General features: G+C 71.9%; 1 protein-coding gene across 1 annotated transcript in view; it reads left to right on the plus strand.

Moving 5' to 3' along the window:
- Positions 1-784: 784 nt before the first annotated feature.
- LOC118695288 (SCO-spondin-like) overlaps positions 785-21,589 on the plus strand; it is a 32,310-nt gene continuing 11,505 nt past the window's right edge. The window contains 40 exon segments of the mRNA XM_054515794.1: positions 785-870; positions 1,828-2,022; positions 2,099-2,181; positions 2,808-3,154; positions 3,844-3,946; positions 4,102-4,260; positions 4,341-4,426; positions 4,512-4,628; positions 5,319-5,418; positions 5,496-5,736; positions 6,238-6,376; positions 6,563-6,683; positions 6,978-7,150; positions 7,820-8,041; positions 8,143-8,338; positions 9,224-9,470; positions 10,112-10,292; positions 10,364-10,458; positions 10,544-10,800; positions 11,062-11,196; positions 12,047-12,246; positions 12,706-12,833; positions 12,907-13,016; positions 13,622-13,771; positions 13,908-14,001; positions 14,605-15,005; positions 15,807-16,037; positions 16,399-17,004; positions 17,213-17,295; positions 17,709-17,922; positions 18,224-18,380; positions 18,643-18,857; positions 18,935-19,135; positions 19,255-19,405; positions 19,474-19,627; positions 19,698-19,752; positions 19,845-19,923; positions 20,030-20,220; positions 20,613-20,786; positions 21,200-21,379. Coding sequence (XP_054371769.1) covers positions 785-870; positions 1,828-2,022; positions 2,099-2,181; positions 2,808-3,154; positions 3,844-3,946; positions 4,102-4,260; positions 4,341-4,426; positions 4,512-4,628; positions 5,319-5,418; positions 5,496-5,736; positions 6,238-6,376; positions 6,563-6,683; positions 6,978-7,150; positions 7,820-8,041; positions 8,143-8,338; positions 9,224-9,470; positions 10,112-10,292; positions 10,364-10,458; positions 10,544-10,800; positions 11,062-11,196; positions 12,047-12,246; positions 12,706-12,833; positions 12,907-13,016; positions 13,622-13,771; positions 13,908-14,001; positions 14,605-15,005; positions 15,807-16,037; positions 16,399-17,004; positions 17,213-17,295; positions 17,709-17,922; positions 18,224-18,380; positions 18,643-18,857; positions 18,935-19,135; positions 19,255-19,405; positions 19,474-19,627; positions 19,698-19,752; positions 19,845-19,923; positions 20,030-20,220; positions 20,613-20,786; positions 21,200-21,379 — 7,057 coding nt within the window.

The following is a 21,589-nucleotide window of genomic DNA, read 5'->3' on the forward strand; positions in this document are numbered from 1 at the left end:
GACACGGGACAGGGACACGGGACAGGGACACAGTGGGGATACGGGAAGGGACATAGGGGGGACACGGACAGGGACATAGGGGGGACACGGGACAGGGACACGGGGGGGACGCGGGAAGGGACAGGAGGACACCGGGGGACTTGGGGACACTCAGGGAGGCATGGGGAGAACAATGGGCAAGGACACGGGATAGAAAAGGGGACATGGAGGGCACGGGGGGGGGACACACGGAGGGCATGGGGGGGACACAGAGGACACTGTGGGGGGGGACATTGGAGAACACAGGACTGGGCTGTGGGGGGACATGGGGCTGGGAGGACACAGGGGACATGAGGGGACACCGGACAGGGACGTGGGGGCACGGAGGGGTACAGGGGACACAGACAGGACACAAGGGGACACGCGACAGGGACGGGGGGACACAGGGGGCTGATCGTGACCAGGACTCGCTGCCCTGCCACATCCGTGTCCCTGTGCCCCGTGCCGGATCCCGGATGTCCCGCGCCATTGCCTTCTCCCAGGAAACGGGGAGATGTCACCCTGGTGTCACCATGCCCCCCCAGCCGCCAGCTGTGCCCAATCGGCTTCACCGCAGCTGGTGGCACTTCTGGGGACTTCCCATAAATCCCGGAGCCGCCGGGCAGTGCCAGAGCTGGGGCCGGTGAGTGGCGCTGGGGTGGGTGACATTGGGGTGACCCCGCAGGGCCCCTGGCCGCAAGGACACCCGGGAATTGTGACAATGGGGGCACCTGGATCCCACTTTTCCAGGGACACCGGATTGGACATGGCTGTGGTGGCGGGGCCAGGGGTCACCAGGGGAGTGGCGGCCATCGCCGCGCTGTGGGTGACAGCCGTGGGGGCAGCCACAGGGTGAGGAACGGGAACGGGAACGGGAACGGGAACGGGGATGGGAGCGGGGATGGGGAATGGGGAACAGGAAATGGGAATGGGGAATGGGGAATGGGAATGGGACAGGGAATGGGGATGGGGATGGGAATGGGAATGGAGAATGGGGAATGGGAATGGGACAGGGACAGGGAATGGGGAATGGGGATGGGAATGGGAATGGGGATGGGGATGGGACAGGGAATGGGGATGGGAATGGAGAATGGGAATGGGAATGGAGAATGGGGAATGGGAATGGGGATGGGACAGGGAATGGGAATGGGAATGGAGAATAGGAATAGGAATGGGAATGGGGATGGGGAATGGGAATGGGGATGGGGAACAGGAAATGGGAATGGGGAATGGAGAATGGGAATGGGAATGGGGAATGGGGATGGGAATGGGAATGGGAATGGGAATGGGGGATGTGAATGGGGGAATGGGGAGGAGGAACAGGAAATGGGAATGGGGAATGGGGAATGGGGAATGGGAATGGGGAACGGGAACTGGGAATGAGGACTGGGAACTGGGAATTGGGAACTGAGAATGGTTTGGGAGCTGGGAAAGAGAACTGGGAATTGGGGCTGCAAAATAGAGATCAGGGCCTGGTACTGGAAATGGGGACTAGGAGGTGGGAATGGATGGCAGGATCAGGGATGGGAGCTGGGATGGGAACAGGGTGGGAGCTGGGATGGGAGCTGGGAAAGAGAACTGGGATGGAGCTGGGTGGGAGCTGGGGTGGGTGCCAGAAGCCAGGGTGGATCCCTGCTGGGTGCCTGCATGGAGGCTGGGAGCTGGGATGTGTGCCCGGACTGGGGATGGATGGGGGTGTGCCAGATGGGAGCTGGGCTGGAGCTGGGATTGTGCTGGGTGCTGGTGGATCCCGGGCGGATCCCGGGCGGATCCCGGGCGGATCCCGGCGGATCCCGTGGCTGCCCGCAGGCGCTGGTGCGAGCGGACGGTGCTGGTGACGGAGCAGGAGGAGGTGACGCCGCGGCGCGAGGCCGCGGTGCCGTGCCCCAGTTTGTACCAGTACAGCCTGGCCGGGTGGCGCCTGGACCGGGACCGCACGCGCCGGGACCGCGGGAACTCCCCCGGGGACACCGGCACCGAGCCCGGCCTCTGCTACATCTACCGGTGAGCCGGGGGGGGGGGGCGGTGTGGCACCGGGTGGCACCGGGGCACGCTGGGTGACACTGGGGTGTCCCCACAGCCCTCCGGAGATGCAGCCGGTGGCCCGGAACCGCACGGAGCGCGGCTGCTGTCCCGGCTGGAGCGGCGCCCGCTGCACCGAGGGTCAGTGAGGGGGGACACGGGGACACCCGGGGACATCCCTGCAGTGTCATTCCCACCGGGAGCTGGGATGGGCGTCACTCCCACCGTGTCATTCCCAGCGGGGGCTAGGAGCAGGGCTGGATGCCAGGACGGGAGCTGGCTCTGGTGCTGGGATGGGAACTGGGAGCTGGGATGGGAACTGGGAACCAGGATGGAAGTTGGAATGGGAACTGGGAGCTGGGACTGATGCTGGGATGTGATTTGGGAGCTGGAATGGGAACTGGGAGCCAGGATGGGATTTGGGAGCTTGGATTGAAACTGTGTGCCGGGATGGGAACTGGGAGCTGGGATTTGGGAACTGGGAGCTGGGATGGGAACTGAGAGCTGGGACTGGTTCTAGGATGGGAACTGGGAGCCAGGATGGGAGCTGGGAGCTGGGATGGGACTTGGAATGGGAACTGGGAGCTGGGACTGGTGCTGGGATGGGAACTGGGAGCCAGAATGGGAGTTGGGATGAGCGTCACTCCCACCACGTCATTCCCGCTGTGGCACCCTCACTGTGCCATTCCCTCTGGGTGCTGGGACAGGTGCTGGGGTCCGTGCCATCCCCTGTGCCCCTCGGTGTCACCGCTGTCCCCGTCCTGCAGGCCCCGGCTCCCTGGGCCGCTGTTTCAGCGCGTGGCAGTGCCAGGACAGCGCCAGCCACAACGGCAGCGCCATGAGCCGCGCCGAGTGCTGCCGGCAGCCCTGGGGACACAGCTGGCACCGCGGGGACGCCGGGGGGCCCTGCCTGCCCTGCACCCGCCTGCCCCTGGGCGGGGACGGGGGCTCCCCGCGCCACCGCGGCCCCCCGGCCGCCTGCCAGGCCTGGGCCGGGTCGCGCCTCCGCACCTTCGACGGGCGCCACTTCGCGGTCACCGGGAACTGCCGGTACAGCCTGGCCACCGCCACCGACGGCACCTGGGACGTCACCATCGGCCTGGGACACCCCCGGGTACCGGGGGGCGCGGGGAGGGGCGCTCAGAGTCACCGCCAGCCTGGAATGGGGCTGGGATGGATGGTGGGGACAGGGATGGGGGACAGTGCCTGGCATGTCACCAACACACACACAGACACTGGGAGAGGGGGACAGGATGGGTCACCGGGGCCACTGCTCCCATTCCCAGAGGGGGAATGGGGCTGGGAGCTGAGATGGGTGATGGGGTGGGGCTGGGGTGGGAACTGGCAGCTGGGATGGGAGCTGGAATGGGTTTTGGGGCTGGGATGGGTTTTGGGGCTGGGATGAGGTTTTGGAGCTGGGATGAGGTTTTGGGGCTGGGATGAGGTTTTGGGGCTGGGATGGGGTTTTGGGGCTGGAATGGGTTTTGGGGCTGGGATGGGGTTTTGGGGCTGGAATGGGTTTTGGGGCTGGGATGAGGTTTTGGGGCTGGGATGGGGTTTTGGGGCTGGAATGGGTTTTGGGGCTGGGATGAGGTTTTGGGGCTGGGATGAGGTTTTGGGGCTGGGATGGGGTTTTGGGGCTGGAATGGGTGTTGTCCCTGGGATGGGGTTTTGGGGCTGGAATGGGTTTTGTCCCTGGGATGAGTGTGGGACCTGGGATGGGGTTTGGGATGGCACACCCATGGGTCCATCCCTGGTGACTGTGACACACCTGAGTGTCCCAGTGCCACCCCCCTGCCACAGGAGCTGCACATGACCTTCGGGACAGACACGGTGGTGGCCCAGGGACGGAACGTGTCGGTGAACGGGGCAGCAGTGCCAGAGGGACGCCCCTACCTGCACAAAGGTGAGGTCCCCAAGGTCCCCAAGGCCACCAGGCCGGGGCAGGGTGGGGATGAGCCCCCAGTACCATCAGGAAGCACCAGGACATGGAGATCAACCAGCAGCCACTGGGATCCCTGTCCCCATCCTGTCCCCATCCTGCCCCATCCCCTCGTGCAGGGCTCGGTGTCACCTGGCCGGGTGACTGGGTGGCCGTGGCCAGCAGCCTGGGTGTGCGGGTGGCCTGGGACGGGCACCTGGCAGTGACAGTGACAGTGGAGCCCGAGCTGCGCGGTGGCACCTGGGGGCTCTGTGGCACCTACACCGACGACCCTGCAGGTGAGCCCCACGCACCCAGTGCCACCCCCACCCTGCCTGGGTGACACCCCCGAGCCACCACCCTGCCTGTCCCCCCCCAGATGACTTCATGCTCCCTGACGGGGACATCGCCGCCATCGCCGCCGCCTTTGGCAGCGCCTGGAAGGTGCCGGCGGCCGGCACAGAGGTACCCGAGGGGGGGCCAGGGTGACACCCCGTGCCCTCTGGGGGTCCCTGGAGGTCGCCCCCGCGCTGAGGGACCCCCGGCTCAGCCCCCGTGCAGGGACGTGCCCGAGGGTGGCACCAGGTGTGGCCCAGGGGAGGTGGCGGCAGCGGTGGCCACGTGCGGGCGGCTGCTGGCCCAGCCCTTCCGGCAGTGCCACGGCGAGGTCAGCAGCACCAGGGGGGCCTGGGGGGCCCGGGGGGCTCTGGAATGTCCTGGGGGATCCATGACGTCCCAGGGCTGTCCCGGGAAGTACCGTGGGGCTCCTGGGAGTTCCGGGGGTCCCAGAGTTGTTCTGGGATGTCCTGGGGGCTCCCAGTGACCTCTGGGGGGTTTGGGAGGGTCCCAGGGGATTCCAGAGAGTCCTGGGGAGTCTGGGAACTTCCCGTGGGGTTTTGCAAGATCCCAGGGGGTCAACGGGGTCAGGAGTCTTGGGGTGTCCTGGGGATTCCAGGAGGTCCTGGGAGGCCTGGGAAATTCCGGGGGGGTTCATCCTGAGGGAGGTCCTGGGGTCTTCTGGGCTGTTCTGGGCTGTTCTGGGGTCTCCTGGAATGTTCTGGGCTGTTCTGGGCTCTTCTGGGATGTTCTGGGGTCATCTGGGCTCTTCTGGGCTCTTCTGGGCTCTTCTGGGCTGTTCTGGGGTCTCCTGGAATGTTCTGGGCTATTCTGGGCTCTTCTGGGCTCTTCTGGGCTCTTCTGGGCTCTTCTAGGGGGTCTTAGAGGATTCTCACTGCTGCTCCACCCCCAGGTGGACCCCAGCGGGTTCTATGCAGCGTGTGTGGCACTGCTGTGCGGGGACGGGGACCCACTGTCACCTCCCGGCCCCCTGCCCTCCCCCGGCCCCCTGCCCTCCCCCGGTGCCCCGCCGCCCGCCGCCTGTGACACGTTCGCCGCCTACGCCCGGGAGTGCTCCCGCCGCCAGCTCGATGTCCCCTGGCGCCGTCCCGGCTTCTGCGGTAGGAACCGGGGCTGTCCCCTGGCCGCCCCCTCCCCGCGGTGCCGCCGGTGCCAGCGCGGTGTCGCCTGTCCTTAGAGCGCCGCTGCGAGGCCGGGCAGCGCTTCTCGGACTGCGTGTCGCTGTGCCCGGTCACCTGCGTCACCGCGGGCAGCGCCGAGCCGGGCCCCTGCCAGCGCCACTGCCACGGCGGCTGCGAGTGCGGCCCGGGGCTGGCCCGGGATGGGCCGCGCTGCGTCCCCGCGGCCGCCTGCCCCTGCCACCACCGGCGACAGCGCTACGAGCCCGGCCAGAGCATCCGCCAGCGCTGCAACCGCTGGTGGGTGGCGCCGCCGCGACGGCGATGGGTCCGGGCTGGCGGGCACCCGCTGATGGGCAGCGCCAGGGTCCCCTTTGGCGTGTCCCCCCCATCCTGGTGACCTCCATGGTGTCCCCTCACCCCGGGGTTCCTGTAGAGTGTCCCCTTTATCCCAGGTTCCCTGTGATGTCCCCTACTGTTCCCTGCCACGTGTCCCCCATCCTGGGGTCCGCTCCAGGTGTCCCCCCCAGCCTGGAGTGCCCCGCGGTGTCCCCGCGTTACCCCGGGGTCCTCCATGGTGTCCCCTCAGCCCGGGGTCTCTGTAGAGTGTCCCCCTTTAGCCCAGGTTCCCTGTGATGTCCCCTACTGTCCCAGTGTCCCCCATCCTGGGGTCGCTCCAGGTGTCCCCCCCAGCCCGGAGTGCCCCGCGGTGTCCCCGCGTTACCCCGGGGTCCCCCGCAGGTCCCTCCCTTCCCTCAGCTCCCCCCCTCCCCCGCTGAGCGGTGTCCCCGGTGTCCCCAGCACGTGCGAGGGTGGCCGCTGGCGCTGCGAGCAGCAGCGGTGCCCGGCCGAGTGCGCGGTGCTGGGGGGACGTCACTTTGTCACCTTCGACCGCCGCCGCTTCTCCCTGCCGGCCACCTGCGCCCACACCCTGGTGGAGGTGAGGGGACACGGGGGACATCGGGGGTGGCCGAGTGGTGACGGGGCGGAGCTCTGGTAGTGGCCATGGTGTTGTGCTGGTGACGGGGAGGTGGCCGCGGTGGCCGTGGGGTGGCAGGGAGGGTGATGGGGTGGTGGCCGCGGTGGCAGGGCTCTGCCGGGGGTGTCACCGTGTCTCTGTCCCCAGGACTTCGTGGCGGGGCGGCTGCTGGTCACAGCCGAGCACGAGCCGTGTGACAGCCACCTGGGCTGTCCCCGCAGCCTCACTGTCACCACCAGCCGCACCACGGCGCGGCTCCACGGCACAGGTGACACACCTGGACAGGACAGGGACCCGCACCGGGACTGGCATTGTCCCCACGCCCTGGCGGTGTTGTGGCAGCCACCCCACCCCTGGTGCCTGTCCCCAGTGTCCCTGTGGCAGTGGTCTCATCCCTGTGCCCATCCTCCTGTCCCCACGGCAGTGGGTGACATCCCAGCGCCCATTCCCAAGTCTCCGTGGCACCGGGAGCCACTCCGGTCCCTGTCCCTGTCCCTGATGCTGCCCATCCCCGGGTCCCACCCCGCTGGCCGCCCCAAGGTGCCACTGCTGTCGCCCTCAGGGGAGGTGACAGTGGCCGGGCGGGAGGTGACGCTGCCCTTCTCCGGTGCCGGGCTGAGCATCCGCCGCGCGTCCTCGGCCTTCCTGCACCTGCAGCTGCCCGAGGCGCACCTGCTCTGGGGCCTGGGGACCCCCGACACCTTCATCACCCTCCAGCCCGCCATGGCCGGCGCGGTGAGTGGCGCTGCCGGGAGCCGGGCGGTGCTCCAGTGGGATGGAGCCGCTGGGATGGGGCTGGGCCGGGATGGGGCTGTGCTGGCATGGGGCTGTGCTGGGATCTGGGATGGAGCCACTGGGGTGGGGCTGTGCTGGGATCTGGGATGGAGCCGCTGAGATGGGGCTGTGCTGGGATCTGGGATGGAGCCGCTGGGATGGGGCTGTGCTGGGATCTGGGATGGAGCCGCTGGGATGGGGCTGTGCTGGGATCTGGGATGGAGCCGCTGGGATGGGGCTGTGCCGGGCTCTGGGATGGAGCCGCTGGGATGGGGCTGTGCTGGGATCTGCTCTGGGCTGGAGCCGCTGAGATGGGGCTGTGCCGGGATGGGGCTGTGCTGGGATCTGGGATGGAGCCGCTGGGGTGAGGCTGTGCCCTGCTCTGGGCTGGAGCCGCTGGGGTTAGGCTGTGCTGGGATCTGGGATGGAGCCGCTGGGATGGGGCTGTGATGGGCTCTGGGATGGAGCCGCTGGTATGGGGCTGTGCTGGGATGGGGCTGTGCTGGGATCTGGGATGGAGCCGCTGGGGTGAGGCTGTGCCCTGCTCTGGGATGAGGGTCTGCCGAGCTGTGCCGAGCTGTGCCCTGCTCTGGGATGAGGCTCTGCCGAGCTCTGCCCTGCTCCGGGCAGGTGCGGGGGCTCTGCGGGACCTTCAACGGGGACCAGCGCGACGAGTTCACCACGCCGGAGGGGGACGTGGAGCCGGGAGTCGCCGCCTTCGCCAACGCCTTCCGGGCGGCCGGAGCGTGCCCGGCGCTGGGCCCCGGCATTCCCGATCCCTGCGACGGCTTCCCCGGGAGCCGGGAGCGCGCCGAGGCCGCCTGCGCCGTGCTCATGGGGCCGGCCTTCCAGGTGAGCCCCGGCGCGGGGGCGGGCGGGGACAGGTGACGCGGTGTGACAGTGTCCCCTCCGGCACAGCTGGGATGGCTGTGACAATGTCCCCTCCGGCACAGCCGTGTCACCGCGCCGTGGACCCGGAGCCGTTCCTGGAGCTGTGCCGCTGGGACGTGTGCTCCTGCCGGGAACGGGAACGGGAACGGGAACGGGAACGGGAGTGGGAGCGGTGCCTGTGCCCCGCGCTGGGCGCCTACGGCCGGGAATGTGCCCGGGAGGGAACCGAGCTGGAGTGGAGGAACCGGAGCCTCTGCGGTGGGATGGGATAATGGGATAATGGGATAATGGGGTAATGGGGTAATGGGGTAATGGGATAATGGGGTAATGGGGTAATGGGAAAATGGGGTAATGGGGTAATGGGGTAATGGGATGGGATGGGATGGGATGGCTTTGGATTGGGAATGGGATCAATGGGATGGGATGGGTTTGGTATTGGGATGGGGAATGGGATCGATGGGATGGGATGAGTTTGGATTGGGATGGGGAATGGGAATGGGATTGATGGGATGGGATGGGTTTGGATTGGGATGGGGAATGGGATCAATGGGATGGGATGGGTTTGGATTGGGATGGGATGGGTTTGGATTGGGATGGTGAATGGCAATGGGATCGATGGGATGGGATGGGTTTGGATTGGGATGGGGAATGGGAATGGGATTGATGGGATGGGATGGGTTTGGATTGGGATGGGGAATGGGAATGGGATCAGTGGGATGGGATGGGTTTGGATTGGGATGGGGAATGGGATCGATGGGATGGGATAGGTTTGGATTGGGATGGGATGGGTTTGGATTGGGATGGGGAATGGCAATGGGATCGATGGGATGGGATGGGTTTGGATTGGGATGGGGAATGGGAATGGGATGGGATGGGTTTGGATTGGGATGGGGAATGGGATCGATTGGATGGGGTGGGTTTGGATTGGGATGGGATGGGTTTGGATTGGGATGGGGAATGGCAATGGGATCGATGGGATGGGATGGGTTTGGATTGGGATGGGGAATGGGATCAATGGGATGGGGTGGGTTTGGATTGGGATGGGATGGGTTTGGATTGGGATGGGGAATGGCAATGGGATCGATGGGATGAGGATGGGATGAGGTGACGTCTTCCCCCCTGGTGACCCCCCTGTCCCCCCAGACGAGCCGTGTCCCGGGGGGCAGCAGTACCGGGACTGTGGGGGTCCCTGCGGCCGCTCCTGCTCAGAGCCCCCTGGAGCCAGTGACTGTCCCCCTCCGGACACCCTCTGCGTGCCCGGCTGCCGCTGTCCCCCGGGGCTGTTGCTGGCCCAGGGCGGGCAGTGTGTGCCCCCTGCCGCCTGCCCGTGTCCCCGCGGCGCCCGCCTGTACCCGCCCGGCGCCCGCATCCGCCGCGGCTGCCAGGCCTGGTGGGTCCCGCGGGAATTTGGGGGTCGCGGGGAGGTTCGGGGGGCCGGAGGGTCACCCACAGCACGGGGGTCCCCGGGCAGAATGTGGCGGTGACGGCGACACGTGATGAAAACCCCTCCAGCCCGGTGTGCACCCCGCGGGAAGGAGGGGCTTTTGTCCCGTGTCCCACCGTGGGGACAGCGACGGGGCCGCGGCACAATGGGGGAGCGGGGGGACCCCGGTTAGGGGGTCTCAGTGGGATGTGGGGTCCTGGGGGATGGGGGTGCAGGGCACCGGTGGGATTTGGGTGCTGGGAGAGGAGAATGGGGGTGCAGGGACCCCCGTTGTTGTGGGGGGGTCAGTGGGATTTGGGGGGATGAGGGGTGGGGATGGGGACATTGGGACCACGGCATGGGGGTCTCAGCAGAATGTGGGGGCTGGGGCTTGGGGAACCCCGATGAGGGGGCTCGGAGGGCTGGAGGGAGCTGGAGGTGGGGCTGGGGACCCCAGTGGGGGGGTTCGGTGGGATTTGGGGGCTCGGAGGGCTGGAGGGAGCTGGAGGTGGGGGTGGGGACCCCACGGGGGGGTCGATGGGATTTGGGTTCTGGCGTTTGGGGCGGGCCGAGGGGTCTCAGATGGACGGGGTCCCTCCCGCCCGCAGTGTGTGCGCGGGGGGCTCGTGGCGCTGCGCCCCCGCCCCGTGTCCCCCCGCCCCGCGCTGTCCCCCGGGGCTGCTGCACTCGCCCGGCTCCTGCCTGCGCCGCTGCGACCCCGCCGAGCCCTCCGGCACCTGCGGCGGCCCCGCCGACGGCTGCGTGTGTCCCCCCGGCACCCTGTTCCTGGTGGGTGACACCCCGGGGGTAGGGGGCGGTGGGACTCCCCCCGAGCCCCCCTCACCGCCGTCTGGTGGCAGGGCGGGCGCTGCGTGTCACCGGACCGGTGTCCCTGTCACCACGGCGGGCAGCTGTACCCGCCCAACGCCACCATCGCCCGCGACTGCAACACCTGGTGGGACCCCCGCGCACCCCCAGACCCCCGAGACGCCCTGGGCCCCCCGCCAGCCCCCGCGGTGGCACCGAGCCTGTCCCCGCAGCGTGTGCCGGGGACAGCGGTGGCACTGCGGGCGCCAGGAGTGCGCGGGGACCTGCGTGGCCACGGGGGACCCGCACTATGTCACCTTCGATGGCCGCGCCTTCACCTTCGCGGGGGACTGCGAGTACCTGCTGGCGCGAGAGGCCACCGGGCTCTTCGCTGTCACCGCCGAGAATGTCCCCTGCGGGGCCAGCGGCGTCACCTGCACCAAGTCCGTGGTGGTGGCCATGGGGAACACCGTGGTGCACATGCTGCGGGGTGAGGGGACACGGGGGACGTGGGGGGACCGCGGTGACATCCTGGCTCTGTCGCGGTGGGGCGGGGGCTGCAGGGGGTGGGGACCTGAGGGGACACGGGGGATGCACGGGAGGTCATGGGGCGCCATGGGGGGACACGGAGGGAGACGGGGAAGTGGCGGGGTGACCCCCAGTGACAGCCCAGCCCTGTGGCGGCAGGGTGGGGTTTGGGGGCAGAGCATGAGGGGACACGTGGGGGTGACCCTCGGTGCCGGCCCGGCAGGACGAGAGGTGACAGTGAACGGGGTGGCCGTGAGACCCCCCAAGGTGTTCGGGGGCTCGGGGCTGGCGCTGCAGCGCGCGGGGCTCTTCCTGCTGCTCCTCACGCGCCTGGGGCTGGCCGTGCTCTGGGACGGAGGTGAGACCCGGGGGGACACGGGGGACACGGGGGACACGGGGGGACACGGGGGACACGGCGGGATACGGGGGGACACGGGGGACACGGGGGACACGGGGGGACACGGGGGACACGGGGGGACACGGGGGCACACGGGGGACACGGGGAACACGGGGGGACACGGGGGACACGGCGGGACACGGGGGACACGGGGGGACACGGCAGGACACGGGGGACACGGCGGGATACGGGGGGACACGGGGGGGACACGGGGGACACGGCGGGACACGGGGGACACGGGGGACACGGGGGGACACGGGGGGACACGGCAGGACACGGGGGACACGGGGGACACGGGGGACACGGGGGGACACGGGGGGACACGGCGGGATACGGGGGGACACGGGGGGACACGGGGGACACGGCGGGATACGGGGGGACACGGGGGACACGGGGGACACGGGGGGACACGGGGGTGGCCGTGCTCTGGGACGGAGGTGAGACACGGGGGGACACGGGGGCACACGGGGGGACACGGGGGACACGGGGGACACGGGGGTGGCCGTGCTCTGGGACGGAGGTGAGACACGGGGGGACACGGGGGACACGGGGGAACACGGGGGACACGGGGGACACGGGGGACACGGGGGTGGCCGTGCTCTGGGACGGAGGTGAGACCCGGGGGGACACGAGTGGGGGTCCCCAGTGCTGGGGGGCCGTGGGGGTTCCCTGGTGCCGCTGTTGCCAGGGCGGTGTCACCACGCGGGGTCCCCGGTGCCGCACGGGGTTCGCAGCGCTGGTGGCGCCACGGGGGGGTCCCGGAGGGGTCCCGGGTGCCGTGGGTGCCCCGTGGCAGCCGCGGTGCCCGCAGGGACCCGCGTGTACGTGCGCGTGTCCCCGCGGCTGCGCGGCCGCCTGGCCGGGCTCTGCGGCAACTTCGACGGCGACGCCGAGAACGATTTTGGGAGCCGGGACGGGGCCCTCGAGGCCACCCCCGAGATCTTCGGGGACTCCTGGCGCCTCAGCCCGCTCTGCCCCGAGGCCGACGGCCACCGCCCGCACCCCTGCGAGGTACGGGGACATGGGGGGACATGGGGGGACATGGGGGACATGGAGGGACGGCGGTGACACGGAGAGAGGTGGGGAATTGACAGGCGCACACGGGGACTGCATGGGGACACCGGGGGACACGGGGAGCACCGGCAGGGGGACACTGGGGATAGACAGGGTGACACAGAAGCTGGCAGGGGGACACCGGAGGACACAAGGGTTGGCAGGGGGACATTGGGGGTTGCAAAAGGACATGGGGCTGTGACGGTCGAGGTCAGTGAGGGACTCAAATCCCGGACGGGAGGAGGAGGAGGAGGAGGAGGAGGAGGAGCCTTGGTCTGGGCTGAAATCCCCTGGAATTCCCATCCCCGGCACTCCGGGTGTGCCGAGCCCTGCCTGAACCGGGGCAAAGGGGGGACACGGAGCCGGCGGGGGCCCGGCTGGGGACACACGGGGCTCTGACGGGGGCGTCCCCTCCAGGAGAGCCCCCAGCGCTCGGCCTGGGCGCGGGCTCGCTGCGGGGTCCTGCGGCACCAGCTCTTCGCCCCCTGCCACGAGCTGGTGCCGCCCCAGCGCTTCTACGAGTGGTGCCTGTTCGACGCCTGCGGGTGAGTTTGGGGGGCTCGGGGCTCCCCGGGCCCCAGGGGGGTCCCGGGCCCTGTCCCACGGCGCCTGCCCCAGGTGTGACAGCGGCGGGGACTGCGAGTGCCTGTGCACGGCCCTGGCCGCCTACGCCGAGGAGTGCGGCCGGCGGGGGAGAGCCCTGCGCTGGCGGAGCCAGGGGCTGTGCCGTGAGTGCGGGGGGCCCGGGGCGACCGGGAGCGACCGGCGGTACCGGGGGTGCCGGGGGACTGGGGGGGACCGGGGCTGCGGGGCACACGGGGGGCTGTGGGGCACGGGGGTACCGGGAACAACATGGGGTACCGGGGGACTGGGGGATTACCTGGGGTCCAGGGGCGGGTGGGGGTCCCTGCACCCCCATTCTCATGTCCCAGCACCCCAATCCCACGGCGGGCTGGGGGACACGGAGGGTCCCGGGGGTCCAGGGGAGACACGGGGGGGTCCCATCCTGCCCCTGCACGGGTGGGGCGGGGGCTGTGCCGTGAGTCTGGGGGCGCTCAGGAGAGCACAGGAGGGCCCGGGGACACAGGGGACAGCCCGGGGACAGCCCGGGGACAGCCCGGGGACAGCCCGGGGACACGGGGAGGTGCGGGCTGAGCCCCCGGTGGGATGTGTCCGGGTTGGGGGCCAGGCAAGGGGTCTGGGGGTGCAGGAGCCCCCTTAGGGGCTATAGGGCAGGGGGGGCTGTGGGACTGAGGGGGGGGCAAGGGCCCTGCGTGGCGTTCAGGCTGTGGGGTGTGGGGTCCCAGCCCCCTAACGCCCCCAATCTCCGCAGCCCTGCAGTGCGAGGGGGGGCAGGAGTACAGCCCCTGCGGCCCCCCCTGCCCCCCCACCTGCCGCGACCTCGGCCGGGAGCCCCCCGAGTTCTGCGGGGCCCTGGGGTGCCTCGAGGGCTGTTTCTGCCCCCCCGGGCGGGTCCTGCACGGTGAGGGGGGGGCACAGCGCGGGGGGGGCTGGGAGGGGACGGGAGGGGTTTGGGGGGCTGGGGCAGGGGGTCCGGGAGGGGCTGGGGGTGGGCCTGGGGGGTCGCGGTGCCACCCCTGTGCCCCCCCTTTCCGCAGAGGGGCTGTGCGTGGAGCCCCCCGCCTGCCCCTGCTTCTGGGACGGCTTCGCCTTCCCGGCCGGGGCCAGCGTGACCCAGGGCTGCAGCAACTGGTGAGGCACGGGGGGACACTGGGGGATACTGGGGGACACTGGGGGACACTGGGAGCCCGGGAACGGCGCGCTGGGGGCACCGGGACAGCGGGGTGTGGGACACTGGGACAGCGGGACACCAGGACACCCGGCTGTGGGGACATCGGGACAGCGGGGTGTGGGACACCGAGGTGTGGGGACATGAGGACACCAGGACATGGGGACAAAGACACGTCAGAAAAATGGGATTTTGGGATCCTGGGTTCCCAGGACATTGGGACAGCAGGACATGGAGACACTGGGATTTGGGATACCAGGACACTGGGACACCAGGACACCAGGACACCAGGACACCAGGATGTGGTGACACCAGGACACTGGGACACCAGGATATGAGGACACAATGACACAGGGGAAATGGGATATTGGGGTACGGGGATCCCAGGATATTTGGACACCAGGACATGGAGACACTGGGATTTGGGACACCGGGAGCGCAGGACACCGGGACAGCCGGACACTGACACTGGGACAGGGGGACACCGGAACGCCGGGGCACTGGGGGGGGGGGACACCGGGACACAGACCCCCGGCCCCCAGTGAGCTCCGTCTGTCTCCCCCCAGCACGTGCCTGGCGGGGCGCTGGCAGTGCCCCCCGAGCCCGGCCCCGTGCCCCGCCGCGCCCGGCTGTGCCCCGTGGGAGTTCCGCTGCCGGGCCGGGGGGCTCTGCGTGCCCGGGGCCTGGCTCTGCGACAACGAGGACGACTGCGGGGACGGCTCGGACGAGCTGTGCGACGCCCCCTGCGCCCCGCAGCAGCCCCGCTGCCCCGGCGGGCGCTGCCTGCCCTGGGGGGCGCGGTGCGACGGCGTCACCCACTGCCCCGACGGCTGGGACGAGGCGGGCTGCGCCCCCCGCGCCTGCGCGCCCCCCGAGTTCGCCTGTGCCGGGGGGCGCTGCCTGCCCCCGGCCCGGGTCTGCGACGGGCGGCTCGATTGTCCCCCCGGGGACCACTCGGACGAGGCGGGTGAGTGAGCAGGGGGGTCGGGGGGTCCTGGGAGTGGAGAGGGGGCTGCAGGGAGCTTGGGGGGTCCTGGGGAAATAGAGAGCCCTGCAGGCTTTGAGGTCTGTGCCCCGCAATGGGGTCACTGAGTGCCCCAGCCCTGGGTTCTGTGCCCCACATTGAGGGTCCCTGAGCCTCCCAACCCTGGGGGTCTGTGCCCCACATTGAGGGTCCCTGAGCCCCCCAGCCCTGGGGTCTGTGCCCCACATTGAGGGTCCCTGAGCGCCCCAGCCCGGGGGTCTGTGCCCCACATTGAGGGTCCCTGAGCCCCCCAGCCCGGGGGTCTGTGCCCCACATTGAGGGTCCCTGAGCCTCCCAACCCTGGGGGTCTGTGCCCCACATTGAGGGTCCCTGAGCCCCCCAACCCGGGGGTCTGTGCCCCACACTGAGGGTCCCTGAGCCTCCCAACCCTGGGGGTCTGTGCCCCACATTGAGGGTCCCTGAGCCCCCCAGCCCGGGGGTCTGTGCCCCACATTGAGGGTCCCTGAGCCTCCCAACCCTGGGGGTCTGTGCCCCACATTGAGGGTCCCTGAGCCTCCCAACCCTGGGGGTCTGTGCCCCACACTGAGGGTCCCTGAGCCCCCCAACCCGGGGGTCTGTGCCCCACATTGAGGGTCCCTGAGCGCCCCAACCCGGGGGTCTGTGCCCCCCCGCGGCATCTGGAGGTCCCGGGGGTGGCGCTGCTCGGGAGCCCCCCCGGAGCCGAGAGCCGCCCGTGCCCCGGCTGGGGGTGCCGGTGCCCACCCGGGGGTCCCGTCCCCGCAGGCTGCGCCCCCCGGTGCGGCCCGGGGCAGTTCAGGTGCGGGGGGGGCCGCTGTGTCCCCTACCCCCACCGCTGCGACGGCCGCGACGACTGCGGGGACGGCAGCGACGAGAGCGGCTGCGCCTGCCCCGAGGGGCACCTGCCGTGCCCCGGGGGGGGCTGCCAGCCCCCCGCCGCCATCTGCGACGGCCGCCGCCACTGCGCCGACGGCGCCGACGAGGCCAACTGCCCCGGTGAGGGCGACAGCAGCTCGGGAACCCCGCCTGGGACCCCCCGGCCCCTCTGCCCTGGGACCACCCCCCTGGGGACCCCCATTTGGGACCCTCAACCCGCTCTGGGACCCAGCCTGGGACCCCCCGGCCCCTCTGCCCTGGGACCACCCCTCCTGGGACCGCCCCATTTGCCCCGCGAGGGTCCCGACCCAGGGACTGCCCCCCCCGCCCCGGACCCCTTACCCGGCATCGCCGCCTTTGGGGACCCCTCCCCGTGACCTCCTTCCCCGGGAGCCCCTCTGGGACCCCCGCCCACCCTGGGACGCCCCTTTGGTCACCGCTCCCCACGGCGGCGGTGTCACCGCTGTCCCCGTGTCCCCAGCGCGGGCCACCTGCGCCCCCGGCACCGTCCCCTGCCCCGACGGCTCCTGCGTGGCGGAGGTCGCCGTGTGCGACGGCGCTCGCGACTGTCGCGACGGCTGGGACGAGAGCCCGGCGGGGTGCGCGGTGGCGCTGCCCCCCGCGCCGCTGTCACCTGTCACCGCTGTCACCGCCTCTGTCACCGCTGTCACCGCCGACACCGTCATCGCGGTCACCAGCGCCATCGGCACCGTCGCTGTCAGCGACACTGACGCTATCGCCGACACCGCCCCCGACACCGCTACTGTCACCGACGCTGTCACCGCCGCTGTCACCGAGGCTGTCACCAACACTGTCACTGTCACCGCCGCTGTCCCCGGCCCCGCCACCGCCTCGGCAGCGCCCTGCCCGCCCCGGTCCCTGCGCTGCGACAGCGGCGGCTGCGTCCCGCGGGGGTGGCGCTGCGATGGCGACAGCGACTGTCCCGATGGCAGCGACGAGGGAGGCTGCGACCCCCCGTGCGCCCCCGGCCACCTGCCCTGCGACCCTGCCTGCGTCCCCCCTCGCCACCTCTGCGACGGCGTCCCCGACTGTCGCGACAGCGCCGATGAGAGCCCCCGGCTGTGCGGTGAGACCCCGGGGACATCTGCGGGGGGGAGGTCTGGGAGTGCCCCCCGTGTCACCTCCTGGGGACCCCAGGGCTGAGGGGGGGCGCGATCGCCGGGGTCCCCTGGGGAGGGAACGGGAAACTCGGAGGGAGGAGATGCCACCAGAGAGGGACCCCCTGCGTCCCCTCAGTGCCCTGGGGACCCCTGAGAGACCTCGTGCCCCCCCAGAGCCCCCCGGCCCCGGGAGCAGCCCGCGGGGTCCCTGCGCGGAGTTCGACTGCGGGGACGGGGAATGTGTCACCTTCCAGCAGGTAACGGGGACCGCGGGCACCGCCACCCGCCCGGGCCACCGCGGGGCCCTCCCGGGGCTGCCATGGAGCCCCCGATCCCTCCTGCTGTCACCCCCGTGCCCCAGCGTGTCCCCGACCCCTTTCCGGGGACACCAGGTGTCCCCTGCCCCCTCCCGGTGTCACCCCCGTGTTCCCTCCATCGTTCCCTCCATGTCCCCCAATCCCTCCCAGCGCCACCCCCGCTGTCCCCTGGCCCGTCCCGACCCCCCCTCCCGGTGTCCCTGACTCCCCTCACCCCTCCCGGTGTCACCCCGGTGTCCCGGAGTCCCATGAGCCCCTTCCAGCGCCACTTGAGTGTCCCCCAGCTCCCTCCCGGTGTCCCCGGTGTCCCCCCCGTGTCCCCAGTGTCCCCTCCCGCCGCGGTGTCCCCGCAGGTGTGTGACGGGCTGCGGGACTGCGCCTCGGCTGGAGACGAGCGGGGCTGCGGCCTCTGGGGGCCCTGGGGTCCCTGGGGGTCCTGCAGCCGCCCCTGCGGGCCCGGGGGGCAGCGCCGCGCCCGGGGCTGTCACCAGCGCCACCCGGGGCTGCTGCGGGGCTGCCGGGGACCCCGCGAGCAGGAGAGACCCTGCTTCCACCGGGCCTGCCCGGGTGAGCGGGGACCCCGGGGCAGCCCGGAGGGTTTGGGGGGACCCCGGGGCAGCCCGGAGGCTTTGGGGGGACCGGGGGGTGTCTGTGTCCCGGGGCAGGGGCAGCCCTGACACTGCCACGGGTGCCCAGGGAAGTGAGGGGGGCCTGGGGGCACCCCGGGGCAGTTGGGGGTCTCATGGGGCACCTGAGGGATTTGGGGGTCCCCACGGTTCAGGCTGCGCGGCGGGGGTGGTTTGGGGACCCCACAGTCCCAGAGGGGCTCGGGGGGGTCTGAGGCCCCCTTAACTCGCCCCCCCCGCAGTGGACGGCGCGTGGGGCCCGTGGGGACCCTGGTCCGAGTGCTCGGGGGGCTGCGGGGGGGTCCGGCTGCGCACCAGGGGGTGCCAGCCCCCCCAGAACGGCGGCCGCGCCTGCGAGGAGCTGCGCGGGGGGAGCCCCGGAGCGCTGGAGATGGGTGGGTCCGGGGGGTGGCGCAGGGGGGCTCGGGGGGGCTGTGGGGTCCCAGGGCAGGGGGAAGCCCTGGGGCGGGGGGCTCGGAGGAGGGCTCTGGGGGCAATGGGGTGGGGGTCCCGGGGTGTTCCGTGGGACAGATGAGCCCCGCAGCGTGGGGGGCGCTGGGTGGTGCGGGGTCTCCCCAGGGTGAGGGGCTCCGTGGGACGGGTGGGCCCTGTGGGCACAGGGGGGGCACGGCCGGGTCCCGCCGGGGTGGGGGCTCCCCAGAGCGGGGGGGCGTTCTGGGGCTCAGGGGGGCCGGTGGGGCCGGTGTTGTTCTCTGTGCCTGACGCTGCCCCCAGCCCCCTGTGCCCCGGGGGGCTGCCCCAACGCCTCGGAGTGCGCGGAGGGGCTGCGCCCCCTGCCCTGCGCCCCCTGCCCCGCCTCCTGCGCCGACCTGGCGGCCGCCGTGCCCTGCCCGCGACCCCCGCCCTGCCGCCCAGGTGAGGGGGACACGGGGGGCTCCGGGGGGCTCCCCGATGTGAGGGGCACCCCTGACCCCCCCCCCCGATACCCGCAGGGTGCTGGTGCCCGGCGGGGCAGGTGCTGGAGGCGCCCGAGGGCGGCGCGGGGCCCGCGGGGTGCGTGCGGCCGCGGCAGTGCCCGTGCCGGGCCGGGGGGCGCCGCTACCCCCCGGGCGCCCCGGTGCCGCTCGGGTGTCGCCTGTGCACCTGCCTCGAGGGGCAGCTGCGACACTGCCGCCCGCACCCCGGCTGCTCAGGTGGGTCCCGGCGCGGCGCCCGTGGGGTCTCCGGTGCCCGTGGGGTCTCCGGTGCCCGCTGTCCCCGCGGTGCCGCCCAGGGCTGCCCGGCCGTGCCGGTGACCCGCTGTCCCCCACAGTGGACTGCGGCTGGTCCTCGTGGTCGCCGTGGGGGCCGTGCGCGGGCGGCTGCGGTGCCCCCGGTGTGCAGTGGTCCTTCCGCAGCCCCTCGAGCCCGGCGCGCCGCGGGGCCGGCCGCCACTGCCGCGGCATCTACCGCAAGGCGCGACGGTCAGCGGGGCCGGGGGGTGGCGGGGGGCCCGGGGGGTCCCGCGGGTGTGTGACGGTGCCACCCGCAGGTGCCACACGGCGCCGTGCCCGCGCTGCCGGGAGCGCGGCCGCTGGCGCGTCCCCGGCGAGCGCTGGCGGGGGGAGCCGTGCCAGGTGTGCCAGTGCCAGCCGGCCGGGACCGTGCGCTGCGTCCCCTACTGTCCCCTCCGCGGCTGTCCCCAGGTGAGGAGGGGCCGCGGGGCGCGGGCCCAGCCGCGGGCGGCGGTGGCGGTGACGCTGTCGCTGTCCCCAGGGCCAGGCGCTGCGGGAAGGTGACGGCGGCTCCTGCTGCACCTGCGGCCCCGCGGGTGAGTGCGGGGTCCCGGGGGTCCCGGGGGTCCCGGGGGAGGTGACCCCCACCCCCCCGTGCCCCTCACCGCCGCGCCTGTCCCCGCCGCAGGTGACAACGCCACGGCCACCCCGCCCGGGATGACGACAGCGCTGTCCCCAAACGGTGCCGAGGCCCCCGGCAGCCCCGGGTACGAGGGGCACGGTGGAGGGCCGGGATTTTGGGGTCCCCAAAGCGTTGGGGGGGGCGCTGGGGGGTTCCCCGCTGGCCCCGCTCCCTCACCGTGCCCCCTCCAGCCCCACGGCCGGGCCCGAGGGGCCCAGAGGAGCCGAGACCCCCCCGGAGCCCCCCAGCGCGGCCGGGGGCACCCCCAGAGCCGCGACCCCGCCCGAGGACACCCCGAGCCCCCCCGAGGGCTCCGCCACCCCCCCCGAGCCGGAGCTGTCCCCATTGGCTCCCACGGGGGCCCCCGCCGCGACCCCCCCAGGTGAGCGGAGCCCGGGAGGAGGGGGGGAAGGGCCCCCCCAGAACGGCCCCCCGGGATTGGGGAGTCCCGGTGGAACGGGGGGGACGGGCCCCGAAACAGCCCCCAGGGCCGGGGGGTTCAAGGGGGGGGAGCAGTGCCGGGTCAGGGGGGAGCTGCGGGTCCAACATCGGCAACAGCGAGCCTGGGGGGCTGCAGGGGGGCCCCAAAACACGGGGGGGCTGCAGGGGGGGCCCAAAACACGGGGGGGCTGCAGGGGGGGCCCCCAAACACGGGGGGGCTGCAGGGGGACCCCCAAACACGGGGGGGCTGCAGGGTGTGACCCCAAACACGGGGGGCTGCAGGGGGGCCCCCCAAACACGAGGGTCACCCTTCCCCCCCCCCGTGTCCCCCAGGCTGTGCCCCCCCGCCCTGGGGGGGGTGGGGGTCCTGCAGCCGCTCCTGCGGGGTGGGGGTCGCTCTGCGGCGCCGGAGGGAGACCCCGCCCGGGGGGGGCTGCGCCCACCCCCCCGACACCGGCACCGACACGGACACCGACACCCGCGTCTGCTTCCTGCGAGCCTGCCCAGGTACCCCCAAACCCTGCGAGCCTGCCCAGGTACCCCCAAACCCGCCCCCCGCACGGGCTGCGACCCCCGGGGGGCGGGGACCCCCGGTAAGGGCGGGACCCTCAGGAGGGCTGGGACCCCCTTTTGGGTGGGACCCCCTTATGGGCTAGGATCCCCTTATGGGTGGGACCCCCGGGGTCTGGGCTCTGCGGGGCTGGGACCGATCCCCCTTTCGGGGCTGGGCCCCCCCGAGTCTGGGACCCCCATCCCCGGCCGAGGGGGATCCCCAGGGGCGGGGGGATCGGGGTCTGCAGTCCCCAAGTGCGGGGGGCTCGCTGCCCACCGGGGGTCCGGAGGGGCCCCAAGGGGGGCGCTGTGGGTCAGGGGGTGGCTGTGGGGGTGCTGACCCCCCTGACCGCCCCGTGCCCCCCCAGTCTCGGGCGGGTGGGCGCCCTGGGCTTCCTGGAGCTCCTGCGAGGCCCCGTGCGGGGGGGGGCAGCAGATTCGCCGCCGCAGCTGCAGCGACCCCCCCCCAAAAAACGGGGGGCGTCCGTGCGAGGGAGGGGCGCTGCAGAGCCGGCCCTGCAACCTGCGGCCCTGCGGGGACCCCCCAGGTACGGGGGCACGGGGGGGACACGGGGGGCGGGGGACACCCCTCCAACCCCAACCTTGTTCCCCCGGCCCGAAACGCCACCACTGCCCCTCCCCAAATCCCCCCCTGGACCCCCCGAACCCCCCGTGCCCCCCCCAAGCCCCCTAAAACCCCCTAAGTCCCCCCAACCCCTCCATCCCTGACTGCTCCAATGGCCTCCCCCCTCCCTGCC

This window comes from Molothrus ater, chromosome 1 (genome assembly GCF_012460135.2).
Source record: "Molothrus ater isolate BHLD 08-10-18 breed brown headed cowbird chromosome 1, BPBGC_Mater_1.1, whole genome shotgun sequence".
Classification (NCBI taxonomy): domain Eukaryota; kingdom Metazoa; phylum Chordata; class Aves; order Passeriformes; family Icteridae; genus Molothrus; species Molothrus ater.